This window comes from Panthera leo, chromosome A2 (genome assembly GCF_018350215.1).
Source record: "Panthera leo isolate Ple1 chromosome A2, P.leo_Ple1_pat1.1, whole genome shotgun sequence".
Lineage (NCBI taxonomy): Eukaryota > Metazoa > Chordata > Mammalia > Carnivora > Felidae > Panthera > Panthera leo.
Genome location: NC_056680.1, coordinates 8,304,666 through 8,318,255, shown reverse-complemented (window position 1 = coordinate 8,318,255; position 13,590 = coordinate 8,304,666). Strand labels below are relative to the sequence as shown.

Below are 13,590 nucleotides of genomic sequence, written 5' to 3'. Positions count from 1 at the left end.
TTCCTTTCAGCCCACACTCCCTTTACTCCAAAGGGATGCAAAAAAAAAAAAAAGAGTGCAAAAAAGGTAAAAAAACAAAAATGAAAGCCGCTCATGCGTCCACCACTCACGCCGGGGAGGGGGTCGGGGCCGGCGCTGCCCTCACCTCGTCCTGCTCCTCGTGCTCCAGGATGGCCTGCAGGAAGGCGCGCCTCTCATGGCTGGAGGACTTCTGGTCAAACATGCCGGCCTGGATCACCTTCTGGTCGACATTGAGCTTGTATTTGGCAGCGGCCAGAATCTTCTCTTCCACGCTGTTGACCGTGCAGAGACGGAGCACTCGCACCTCGTTCTGCTGCCCGATGCGGTGGGCGCGGTCCTGGGCTTGCAGGTCCTAGAGGATGAGACGCGGGTCAGTCCCGATCCAGCTATACGCCGTTTTAAGAGGAAGTCACCCTCGCGGAGCCACCGGGAAAGGCTTTCCGGTTCTCATGTGCCTGCCTTCTCCTGCCTGCCTGCCCCAACCAGCAGCTTCTCGAGCTGGGAGCCCAGGAACGCAACGTGAAGACTGGGCCGGGATGACGTCACCCCGGGATCGCCCCTACCCACCTTACTGGGACTCTACGGGTCTTCAGGTGGAAGGCGCCAATTGGAGGACAAGTCCTGGATGGTCATGTTCCCAAGCAGCTCATGTCACAGCTGACACAGGACCCCTCACCTACCCCGGGAGGGCCCCGTGCATGGTATGGCCGTATGCATTAACGACACCATGCACAGGACATGACCGAAGCAGGACAGCATCTTGGCAGTGCCTGGTTTGGCTGCGGGCCCTGCTACTTCCCTTATGGGCAGCCCAGGCCGAGGCCCCACCTCTATGAGCCTCAGGACTCACTCTGCTGACACAGGCCCTTCTCCTGGCTGTCGTGTGGGGAGAGGAGCTAAATGGCACTGGGCGCTCAGCCCAGAGCGTGACGCACAGTGAAGCTGTGATCAAGTGGTAGCCGTGGCTGCCAACACTTCTGTATCATCACCCCCAGCCCCAAATCAGGAGGGTTCCCGTGAAGTCCTGCATCTGGGCCAGAGGGATGTGGGCCTACGGTCAAGAATCATACCCCATGGGGTTGACGGAGGCCACGCCTGGCCCGGGGGTGGGGGGTGGGGCAGACAGGAATGCCCCTGGCTCGGCCAGTATGCTTCCCCGCAGGGTAAGCACTGGATCATGTGCCCTAGGCCCTGTAGGAAGTTTAGTGGCTTCTGATGCCCCTAGTGTGGCAGAGGACAGGGCTCCAGGGGGACCTCTGCCCACTATCTGCCTGCTGATGGGGGCAGCACACGCCCCAACCACCTCTCAGGAAATTGGCTGGTCGCTGAGGTCTTGGTGAGAAGTACGCCCCAGGCTGATGGTAGAAAGGGTCGCTAGTAACCAACCAGAGCATCGGCCCATCAGATGGGCTAGAATTCCCACACTGCTGACTAGTGCCCCTAGGCTGTGGGGAAGGACACGCTCGTACCCTGTGGGGGGAGGAGGGGACCGGAGAAACCTAGGGCAGCCTTCTGGAGGCCACTGTGGCACAAGTGAATAGAAGATAAAGAGATCATGGCCACGGGCCAAGCAATCCCACCACTGAGGGTGGACTGGCCAGTGAGTCCTCATACAAATACTCCAGGAGAGGGACAACAGGGCTCCCTAAGTGGTCACGCTGAGAAACACCCAGACACCTGCCAAGTGCGGTCTGAGTAAAGTCTCAGGGCCACCATATGGCCGGACACCTGGCAGCTGAGCACACGGCTGTGTGGCCTCCCAGTGTGCTCGCACCGAGAGGAGAACACACCAGCTGCTAAAGCACGTGCTAGAACATGCTGTGTTTTGTGTCAAAAGCCGAACGTGCCTGTGTGCATACGGGTACATGTTGGCATAGGCTGAGACTGGTGGGAGGAGGAAAAAAGGACTGTTATTTCACGTTATTGATATCTGCATTAAAAAATGATCACTTTTATAATGAAACATTGGGAAAAATTAAAAACTGCTGTTATCTGTAACACCCTGTTTCTCTGTAGCTGGTGTCGTGGAGCCCCGTAGAGGGCATATGGATAAGAAAGAAGAGGGGCGCCTGGGCGGCTCAGTCAGTTAAGCATCCAGCTTCAGCTCAGGAGGTGATCTCACAGTTTGCGGGTTTGAGCCCCGCGTCAGGCTCTGTGCTGACAGCTCGGAGCCTGGAGCCTGGAGCCTGTTTTGGATTGTGTGTGTGTGTGTGTGTGTGTGTGTGTGTGTGTGTGTGTGTCTCTCTCTCTGCTCCTCCCCCATTCATGTTCTGTCTCTCAAAAATAAATACACGTTAAAAAAAATTAAAAAAAAAAGAAAGAAAATCAGCAGCATACACATAGGCCCCAAATGTTTTTAAGAGCACAACTGTGTGAGACTTCACACAGAACGCAGCCTGGAAGGCTTGCATCACTAAAAAAGCAGCAATTACCGACAGCTGATAAGACTGGGTTTATTTTCTGCTTTCTTTACGTATTTCCAAAAATTCAGGATTTTTTTTTTAACTGCAACGGAGTACGTTTTTTCCAAAATCAAAGAAATTTCTATGTTTTGAGAAACAGAGAAAAATACCCTCTGAGTTTCTGTAAAAAAGCCTCAGGAGCTGTGGGGGCCGCAGCCACTCGCGGCAAGCAGGGTCTCCGTGCAGCCTCGAGTCCCCTCCCTGCCGGGGCGCTAGCCCACTCGTACCTGGTGAGGGTTCCAGTCACTGTCGAAAATGATCACAGTGTCAGCTGACTGGAGGTTCAGCCCGAGCCCCCCGGCCCGCGTGCTGAGCAGGAAGATGAAGTACTCGGAGCCCGGCTCGTTGAAGGTTTTCAGCAGCATGCCCCGGTCCTCTGCTTTCGTCGTTCCTGCAGGGCACGGGGAGAATGGGGTCAGCAGGGGCGACCGCGCGGGGAAGGGAAGTGATGGAGAGGAGACAGGGGAGACACCTGCTTTGGAGCGCAGGGATAGTGCCTGCGCACGTCCCCCAGAGGCCTCCTGGGTCAGCGCCGTAATTGCTCAACACATAGGCATCAGTGTGATTAGCGAGAGGTTCGGGAAAGTGAGCACCAATGGGTTGCTGTGTCACCTGGGAGTAAAATGAGCCCAGTATGAGCACTGAACCAGGTGGGTGCCGAAGCACAGAGCCTGGAACGGGTGACCGGCCAGAGGGCTGGCGCCCGCCTCGATCTCACTACGAGGGGCTTCTCTGTTCACAAGGAGAACCTGCTACAGGCAAGCACACAGGTGCCTCATAACAGGGCTTCTTCCCTCCAGGCGGGAATGGCTTTCCCTCTTCACGGAGCCCTAGGGACTCAGGTGTGACCAGCCAAGACACGATCCTCAGCACCATGAATAGCACAGGGGCACCGAAATTGCTTGGCCTGCTGCCAGCTCAGAGCCAAGGGGCCCGTGGCAAAATCAGGAGTCATTTTCGGTGATGAAATGAATATTCAGTGCTTCTAGCTGCTTACCTACACATCACGACACATAGCACGGAGGCCCGATGCCCACAGGAGCCTGGGCTCCAGACGTGCCCCCAGCTGCCCTTTTCCGGGGGAACAGGCAAGGCCTGGAGCAGGGACGGGGCAGGCCCCACGGCAGAAGGGCCTCCCCGGCACCTTCACTCTCACCGCTGACGGTGGAAGACTCCATCTCACAACGTGTTGCTGAGCCCCCACCTCTTATCTGTTCTTTGCCAGAGCTTCTGTCCGTGACCACGTGGGTACTGTGCAGTTGTGGCCGACAGACAAAAGTCCCCTCCTCACCACGGGGAAGGAAAGAAACGGAGCAAATGAACAGATGCCGTGGCGGGTGGGAATATGCTCTCTACCTACAGCCCCTCCTCTGAGGGTTGACTTAGCAACACAGACAGGGACCAGGGTTCACAAAGGCCTGGCCCGTGAAGGACGGGTGAGGCGGCTGGAGAGGCCGGGCTGTCCTGTTGTCAGGGGCACAGGGAGACATGCTGTCATTTGTGTTTGTAAAGGTGGCCCTGGACGGAACTCCCAAGACCAGACTGAAGGAAGGCATGACAGGTGTGAAAGGCAGGCCGTGCGTGGGGGCGGGGAGGGCAGAGACCGACGGGCGACCGGCCAGCGACCACAGGTCTGTGGTGTGTGAAACCACAGTTCCACCAGCTGCACGGCAACAGACAAAATGAAGGCCCAGAAGTTTGGGGCATCCTGTCAGGCAGACGCACCTGGCAATGAGCTTCAATACAAGCTCCGAGAAGCTGTGGGAGAGAAGCAACCTGCCTGTGTTCCACCCAGCGGCTCCCCAAGCTCACTTTTCTCAGGAGTCCGAGTGCTCCCGCCGTCGCACAGAGACCGGGGCCTTCCTGGCCACCTGACAAGCGTCAGACCACACGTCCAGCACGCTGTCACCATCTCACTGAGCACCCAACCCCGCTCTGGAGCTCCCGTGGGCTGGGATAAAGGCCATGAGAGCACAAGGGTCTCAGACAAGCACTATTCCCAGAAGAACTTGCTGTCATCCTGCATCCCCAGCTTCCCGCTCTCCCTCGCCTGCTACTCTCAGTGCACGTGGCTCCGGCGTGGGCTCCAGGCCTGACCGGTGACAGCTCTACAACCACGTGGCACTGGAGAGAGGGGCATGTGGCTCACAACAACCTAATGAGAGCCAGCCCCTGGACCTCTGAGGGAAAAGATGGGCTGCACCCTTTGTTGGGGACCATTGAGGACTTTGCTGAAAGAGCATCAGGGGAGCCTGGACAGGATGCCTGAGCAGGAAGCCAAGATGGAGGACAGTGGAGCCAAGAGCCTGAGAAAAGCTCATCAGTATCTTCTAGACACGTGGGTCCAGCCGTGCCCGAAGCAAGCATAACCCCCGAATACTTCTTCCTCATGCCCACGGGATACGGATTTCTGCTGCTTCTAACCAAAACACGGCTGTTGCGTAAAACCCTGTGAACACCGGACCCAGATGTGTAGTGCGCAGAGCAGGAGCCTCGTGTTCGGGAGAACGGGGTGTCAGACCCAGGCTGGCCAACCTCCTCGGCCAACCAGTCCCACAGGCCTGCACCACTGAACGTGGTAGGCTCACTCCTGATGCTAGACCCAAGCTCCAGGCCCTGCTCTGCCTTGTAAGGGACGGGGTACAAGCCAGAAGCTTTGGCAGCTGCAGATAATGAGTCCCCTCAAAAAGCGTCTCTCTCGGTCACACTTACCGTCGAGCCTGAGGTATTTAAAGCCGCGATATGCAAAATAATCTTCCATGATCGTCATGAGGGAGGTCATCTGACAGAACAGCAGCACTTTGTGGTTGGTGGCACGGAGTTTGGGAAGAATCCTATCAAGAAGCTCAAACTTCCCCGAGGCGCGGTACAGGTCCAGCCTGGGGAGCGGAGGGAGCGGGGAAAGAACGCACATAATGTTAACAGCGGTGCTTTGCGGACAGGAGACGGCTCCCATCTTCAGGCTGACCTGAGCGCCTAGGCAGGCTGGTCATCACGATCATGGGCACAGAAGTGGCTTCCTAGGCAGACCCACTCACCCCTGTGGAGTTTCCACAAAGCCATTTCAACCCAACTAAAATATGCTCAGGCCAGACTTGATCAAGGGTGAGCACATGACTGTCGTCCAACTCAGACACTTTTAAGAATGAGAAGAGATGCGATCAGCAATCGTGCTGGGACAGCAGGAAGCCAGGCCTCCTCCCCATTCCTTGAGAGAACCTCCAAGAGCAAAGGCTCACACTGGAGAGTGCCCACACCACACCCCATGCAGGGTTCAGGGCCAATGCCGCTTTTCTCATTCACTCCAGCCAACAACCCCTGGTCTACAGCTGTGCAGACTGAGGCCAGGGGGACAGCGAGACATGGCTGAGGATATGCCAGGGCCAGGACCTGAAGTCAACTCTGTGACACCCCAATTATGCAATTTGGTACAAAAGACACATAGCTAAAGAACGTTTTCATCTTTTATTTTGATGCCTTTGTTCTTCACAGCAGTTTACTAGCCCAGAGAAATGATGGTGGCTTTAGCTCCACAGCAAAGCTATTTGCAACGTTGAGATCCAGACGTAGAACCCACAGCCACACCTGGGCTTAACGAAGCCTGGGTTGGACTTCATGAACAACGCTGGAGAAAACACTCCCATGACAAGGTGGATCAAATACCATTTCTCTTAGCAGACGGAGCGTAGGCTCAGAGTGGTTAATAAGGCTGTCAAGGGTCCCAGAGCCCGGATGTGGCACGGTGGGCCCGGGAAGCCAGCTCTACCTCATACGATTAATGGTGACCTACTCTCAAGGTATGGAGGATTTTCAGCCCCTTCTTTGGGCTTGTCTACATTTCCTAAATTTACTGCCACGAACACGGTGCCTCTGAAATTGGACAAAGGTCACAGGAGCGATAAAGCCAACCAAAGAAGTGCAAAAGACCCGCATGTGGACCGTGTGCCCACCCCCTTCACTGGGAAGCTTCTCACCCTTGCACGATGCCACCGGTAAACCCCAAGTGCTCGGAGAAGGACTCCTGCAACAGAATGAGAGATAGGTCAGGGCAGGGCAGGAAGAGGCCCCACACCTCCGAGCCCTCACACTGGTGCACAGAGGTCACCCACAGTGGCTCTGAGGCCACATCCAGACGCTGTACACTGCTTTTGCATCCCACCAACATCCCTTTCCTCAGGCTCCTCCAAAGAAAAGTAAGTCACAGGACAGCACCGTTAACCACCAAAATGTACGCCTGAGACCATTCTTGGAGCAGAGAAATGGAATCCCAGGGGCATCAGGGGGTTTGCAAAGATCCTGAGACCTTATGCCAGTGAGTACAGACACACGTGTGCAATTCAGAAGAATCCAGACTCTCAAAGGGTACCGTGGCCCCAAAAAGTTCTGACCCAGAGACTTCACGAAAAGGGAGGCTGCTCTCAACGTTCCAAACAGGAATGGCCCCTCCCACATCACTGAGCGGCAAAAGCTAGTATGCCAACCAGCAGAGGCAGAGGGACCCTACCAGGATTATTTGGGAAAGTAACCACAAAGATGAGTCTCTGAATGCTTTCTGCAGCTATCTGGGGTTAGGCTTTCTGGAGCTTTCATTTCTATCACATTTTCCTACGTTGTTTGGATTGTTTACAATAAGCACTTACACACAGAAAATCAACAGCAAGGTAAGTACAGGCATTACCTACTCAAAGTATTATAAAGTATCTTTTAAAAAGCTTCAGGGAGGGGCACCTGGGTGGCTCAGTCGGTTCAGTGTCTGACTTCCAGTCAGGTCATGACCTCACGGTTCGTGATTTGAGCCCCAAGTCGGGCTCTGTGCCAACAACTCAGAGCCTGGAGCCTGCTTTGGATTCTGTGTCTCCCTCTCTCTGCTCCTCCCCAACTCACACACTCTCAGTCTCTCTTTCAACAATAAATAAACATTAAGGCTAACTCTGTGTGCGGAGGGGCTCAGCCCAGACAGATGCGGCTTGGAGAACGGAAGGCCTGCCATCCCTGGAGAAGGGCCTCACCTCGATGTGCTGGAACATGTACGGGTGGTTGCAGATCTTCCTGAGCTGCATGATGGTGTTCATCAGGGTCTTGGTGCCACCTTTGCCCTGGGAAGGCAGAAGAGAAGCTCCCATGTTGGGCCTTGTCCCTGGAGCAGATTGCGGGGACGGAGGTGGGGTGGGGTGGGTGGGGTGGGTGGGGTGGGGGGGAGAAGGACTCCAGAAGGGGGCACTTTAGGGGAGGTATGGCTTGTGGCGGAGCAGTCGGGAGGGAGCAGGGGGCTAGCTCCCGGGGAGGCACAGAGGGCCCAGAGCCAGCGCCAGGGGAAGAGATTGCCTGAAACACTGGAGAGGCTGGGAGGACGGAAGGGAAGGAAGACTGGCAAAGAGCTGAGGCTGAATGACAAACATTTTTCTTGGTTGGGGGACTCGAGGGGAATCTCTAAGGGGCTGCAGCCAGATGGGCCCTGACGACCTGGGAAGACCCGTGCTACAGAGAGAAGGATGCAGGGCTTGGGTATCTGCTGCAACTGCTCAGGTGAGAAAGGGCCCAAAGAAAACATGGAAAGGAAGAAATGGGGAGGTAGGCCAATGGGGAGGCATCGGGAGCAGAATCAAGGGACCCAGGAGGGAATTTCTGTCCTTATGAGGGGAGCTGGGGCGGGTGGGGTCCCAGAAGGTAGCAGCTCGCCCAGACCCCATCCACTTCAAACTTCACATCACCCCAAATGCTTTTACTGCCAAGGTGAAGGGGCTCAGTGGCCATGGCTGTTAAGCTAGTTCTTTCCCAGCTGGAAAGGGGAGGCTCACTGGAACAGTCTAACTAGCACGGGGCTCCACCCTGTTGACAGATGTATCTGCGGCAGGCCGGCATTTCATAAGCAGAGGACATCAGATAGTGACACACTGGGAGGGTCTTGGGGGAATCCCTGGAAATGGGCCATTGGGCCTTACTGAGCATGCCTGTTCCCACCAGGTATGATTTAAACTGCAGCTATCTGACGCCCTTCAGATCCCCACCAGACAAGGTCTTGATCTCAGTGGTAAACTCCAAGGAGACAGAAGGCTCAGGTGGTGACAATGTGCTCAAGCCCCAAACACCTGGCCTGGCCCCAACCCACCTGCCTTGGGCTTCCAGGTGGGGAAGGGGAGGGGCCCATGGCTAACCTTCTTGTCCTTCTCGGAGCCATCGGTGAGCAGCACCCCTTTGGCCTGCATGTGCCGGTAGAGCACACGCTGGAGCGCAGACATGTCACACTTGATGACGTATTCCACCTGCAGGGGACACACGTCACCAGTCAGAGCTCAGAACCTCTGAGCCTAACGCCCAGCCTGAGCCCATCACTGGCCTCTGAACCTCTCAGAGACAACCTGGCCCCAGGATACGTGCTCAAATGAGGGCATAAGTGGATGACGGTGAGGAGTCCCCACAGCTGGGGAACAAGGAGAGACAGGCTGTGGTAGGTACAGCGGGACAGAGAAACACAGGACGTGCTGACCCAGAAGGGGCAACTTGACTACTTTCCCAAAGCTTCTCTCCAGTCCACCAGAAAACCAAGGGCAAGTAATGCATGTCCCACCGGGGGGGAGGAGAGGGTGTCTAGGGGGACAGCTGGGGGACTGGGACCCTGAGCAAGAAGCCAGAGCCATCCTGCGGGGTGAGCGGGTTCATGAGCAGCCCACAGCCTCTAAGCACCGCAGGATGTGATGGGACAGGACCTGCCCAGGCGTCTGATCCACAGATGCCAGGCGGCCTCCCCGCTCTGATCCACACCCGCCTCCACTCTGCAGACCCAGCATGTGTGAGTGAGTGGCTGTCCTCACACCCCATGGACACTACAATGCCGAAGCGAGACCAGGGCCATGATCACCTGAGTGCCACCTGACCGGTCCTACGCCGAAAAACCCCTGGCACGACACTGCACCATGGCTCTGTCCACTCAAAACTATCTGTTACCTTTTCGGGCAACTGGGCCTCGACTTCCTTCTTGAGCCGCCGGAGCAGGAAGGGCCGCAGCACTTTGTGGAGACGACGGATGATGAGAATGGTTTCCTCCTCGTTCAGGTCCACCTGGCACCCCCATGAGACAAGCAAACCGAGGTTACCTCCAAAGGAAAGGGGTGGGGATGGGGTGAGGGGGGTGCACAGGGCCATCTAGAGTCACCTTGCCCTCAGCACCTGTTTCAGGATGCCTTATGCTTTAAGGGGCGTGGTGGGGCACCCCCTTCCTTTAGAAAAGTGTCAGGATCTGGGACCTTCCACGGAATTCCTAGTGTGTAGAAACCAAGGCTCCAGGGAACCACACCCCATAGGCCTTACTAGGAAAAGAAACACACAGCACACCAGGCTGCTTCCCCACAAATAGAAACTCATGTGTCTGGAGACCCGCCAACATATCCCAAGGAAAGTGGGACAGAACCACATTTACAGAACATTTGCTGTAAAACGAATGATCCTCTTGGGGGGGCTCTGTTGCTGCAAGCCCTAAATCCTCTCTTATTTCAGCATAGCAGGGACGGAGGTAAAGAAACGCTGCTCTCCCAAGGTGTCTGCTACGATGCTAACAAATTCAACTCTCAAAAATTGGCTGGCTCAGTTGGTTAAGCATCTGACTTCGGCTCAAGTCATGATCTCATGGTTCATGAGTTTGAGCCCTGCGCAGCTTGGAGCCTGCTTCAGATTCTCTGTCTCCTTCTCTCTCTGCCCCTTCCCCACTCGTGCTGTCTCTCTTTGTCTCTCAAAAATAAATAAATGTTAAAAAAATTTTTTTTTTAAAAGGGGCACCTGGGTGGCTGAGTGGGTTAAGTGCCCAACTTCAGCTCAGGTCATGATCTTACAACTTGTGAGTTTGAGCCCTGCATCAGGCTCTGTGCCGACAGCTCAGAGCCTGTAGCCTGCTTCGGATTCTGTGTTTCCCTCTCTCTCTGCCTCCCCAACTCATGCGCGAGCATGCTCTCAAAAATAATAAACATAAAAAATAAAAATAAAAAAGTCAAATAGACCAGACTTAAAGTTATCTTTCTTGGGCCCCCTGATAACCTCATGGTAGAGTTCTAGAACTGCTGCTAACCTTGAAAATAAATGAAACAAGAGCCATATGCTTGGAATGAGGGTCCTGGGGGTCTGAAAACTGGGGGCTCCTCCTGGAAAAGCCACAGTCTCTCCTTCAGAAGGGCTTCTGTCTCCACTGGAGCCAGGGAGAGGGGGCCTCGTGGATGACAGTAAGGTGGCCCCAGCTGACCTGGACCTGCCCATGGAGACCCTCAGGACTGGGAACCAGCTGGCGGGCCAGAAACACTGGTGGCCCCAGGGAGCCCAGCCACCGAGGGCAGTAACACTCCTCATTAACCTCCAACCTCTGCAATTGTGTCCCATTCCTCAGTCACCAGGTTCTAGCCATGCAGCCTCATTCGACAGAAAACATGACCTGCCCATAAGCCCCCCTCAAACCCCAACAGCACAGGAGGCTTGCACTGGGAGCCGGCTTGGAGACTTCATCAAGCAATAAACACCTGGCTCCTTGGGCCAATGTCTGGTCTTCAGGCTGACAATGCCATCCCCAGCCATACAGACATCGAGAGACGTTAATCACAGCGCTTGTTAAAAACAAAGTATACAGAATCTGTCTGTGTTGCTGTTTTAACTAAAATCTTCTGAGCCTGCTGCTACACTTGGGGTGAAATCTGAACTCTCTAGAAGGACCAACAGGACCCCTGGGACGTGGACCCAGCGCCACAGCTACCCCAGGGCCATATTCCTTGCTGTCCCCACCCTGGACCTGAGGCACAGGGTCAGGAAATCCCCAAGCGACTCCCCAGAGTTCACTCTCACGATCTCCGCCCTTCAGTTTCGGCACCGGGGCCGCTTTGCCCCATGAAGACATGGCCTCCCACCCTGGCATCCAGCGCAAGCCTGGCCCGCTGTGGGCACTCAGTGGACACGTGAGAGAAGCCAGCCGAGCCCGGGACTGTCCACTTGGGCAAAGTTCCCATGACCACGGCCCCCCTCCCTGCCTTACCTACCGCCAGCACGGAGCCAACTACACACACACACCTTTTCCCCAGTCATGGCAAAGGGCGCGTTGAACCACTGCTCGAAGGTGCTGCAGCTCTTGAAGATGGTGGGCAGCAGGAAGTTGAGGAGCGCCCAGAGCTCCGGCAGCTTGTTCTGCAGCGGCGTGCCCGTCAGCAGCAGGCGGCGGGGGGCCACGTAGTGTGTGTTGAGGACCTGCGTCAGCTTGCAGTGGTGGTTCTTCATGCGGTGGCCTTCATCAACGATCATGTACTTCCAACGGATCTGTGGGGCCCCAGAGTAGGAGGTTGTGTGGTGGTGGGGGGGGGGGCGGGGGATGGGAAGCAGCAGGGTCGCCCCTAGCTTAGCAAGAATGTCCCAACTCTCAGGCAAGCCTCCAGCCAGAACAGCAGATTTAAGTGAAGAACATGGGCGTAACAAGTTCCCCTGACAAGCGACAGCCACGTAACAGGGCCTCCGTGAAGCAGGCGGTGCAGACACACAGAAGACATGCCCATGACCTGCTGTCGGGCAAACGACGCACTTTGCAGGAAAGTACTCTGGTTTCCCCCCAGATTACATATGCTTGGATGCAGCACAGAAAAATACTACAAATAACACACCTCTCGCCGATTAGAGGGCCCTGGGCTGGGGGTGGGGGGGGGGTCTACAGGGGATGTGGCTCAGAAGTGGGTACATTTTCCAACCACCAGGCTGTGCCTCTCAAGGCAGTACTAGTACAGGTAAGTTCAGAATGGGAGCTCCCAGAGCCTGCTGGTGACCACAGGACCGACAGACACTGGCTCGGTGTCCAGCCTCACGGTGAGCCTGAGTCTGCAGGACACCGTGACGAGACTCCCAACTGCTCCGTGCTTCAGCTCCGCCCTCCCGTGGACACAGTGACGCCTGAGACAGGCGATGCGTGTGAGGTGACCGGACTGAACAGGGCAGAGCTGACAGGGGCAGGGGAAAGGGAGCCGTCTCCTAGGAGGAGTCCCCGTCACTTGGCCTTGACATCCATTAATGCCGCTGCCAGGTAAGGACTTTCTCAGGCTTGGGACGGGCCAGGCTTTGCAGGGTTGGAAGGGGTGGCCTGCACCACAGGCACGAGGGGAAGAGCCTGCTCATGGACCCCAGTCCCCTCATCTGTACACCGGAGATGGGTATGGAGCACCCGAATCGTCACAGCGACAAAGTCCCGACAGGTGACCTGTGAACACCTCCATCCCTGAGTCAAAAATTCGATCATTCGACCTAACCTGTGCTGGATGGTTAGTGGTCAGAACACCTGCATCATCTTCAGCCTCCAAACCAGGAAAAGTGACCTTTTTGTAGGCAAGGGACCATGTGTGTTTTATACCCGGGTCAAGGTATGGTCTCAGTGATCCACCGATGGCCTGACTACAGCTGCCTTCACAACAGTGTCACTCAAGAGGCTTCCAGTCCTGCACAACCCCCAGCAAACGCGTGCCAGCCCGAGACCGACGGAGCACGAGTCCTCAGCCCTGAATGCCAAAATCATAGTTGCTTTGTGGGCTGGGGTCCTGAGGGCCACGGTGGGGGTGGCATAGCCACCCGGGATGGAAGGCCACGGCCACCAGACCCAGGCAGAGACAAGGCTGGCCTCACCCTTACCCTGCCAGGCACAATGAGGACAGGACTGGTGACGGGTCAGGAGATACCCTATGTGAGTAAGCTCTTTGGGCAGAAGTTCTTAGAAGCTAGTTTGCATGACACACACACGACAACCCTGGATCAGGTGCTCCCTGACATCACATGACTGTCTGGGGCTTGGTGTGTTTTACACAAGGACATACTACCTTTGCAAGGATGTGCTTGTCTTTAATGATGTACTCGTAAGTCGTCAGCAAGACGTTGAACTTGCCACTTCGGAGCTGGGGGACGAAAGCACGCCTGGCTGCTGGAGAACCCTGCGAGGGAGAGAAGGCACGCACGTCTCAGCCTCCTGAGGCCACGGCGGCCGACACCTACCTCGCCGGGGCTGCCACAGAAGGGCGCCGGGCAAGGCTGTGGGGCCTGTCCTCCAACTTGTCACCTGCGCTATACCTGCCCCCTGCTCAGTGGCCCATCAGCTCCCTCCTCTTCC

At 56.0% G+C, this 13,590-nt stretch overlaps 1 protein-coding gene across 8 annotated transcripts in view; it reads right to left on the bottom strand.

The window, feature by feature from the left end:
• SMARCA4 (SWI/SNF related, matrix associated, actin dependent regulator of chromatin, subfamily a, member 4) overlaps positions 1–13,590 on the bottom strand; it is an 89,714-nt gene that overhangs the window by 24,690 nt on the left and 51,434 nt on the right. For all 8 annotated transcript variants that reach the window (XM_042928449.1, XM_042928448.1, XM_042928450.1 and 5 more), the window contains exons 18-26: positions 13,304–13,414; positions 11,526–11,768; positions 9,429–9,542; positions 8,639–8,746; positions 7,493–7,579; positions 6,458–6,504; positions 5,196–5,362; positions 2,711–2,874; positions 146–373 (exon numbers count right to left, since the gene is read on the bottom strand). In XM_042928449.1, coding sequence (XP_042784383.1) covers positions 146–373; positions 2,711–2,874; positions 5,196–5,362; positions 6,458–6,504; positions 7,493–7,579; positions 8,639–8,746; positions 9,429–9,542; positions 11,526–11,768; positions 13,304–13,414 — 1,269 coding nt within the window. The remainder of the gene's footprint in view (positions 1–145; positions 374–2,710; positions 2,875–5,195; positions 5,363–6,457; positions 6,505–7,492; positions 7,580–8,638; positions 8,747–9,428; positions 9,543–11,525; positions 11,769–13,303; positions 13,415–13,590) is intronic.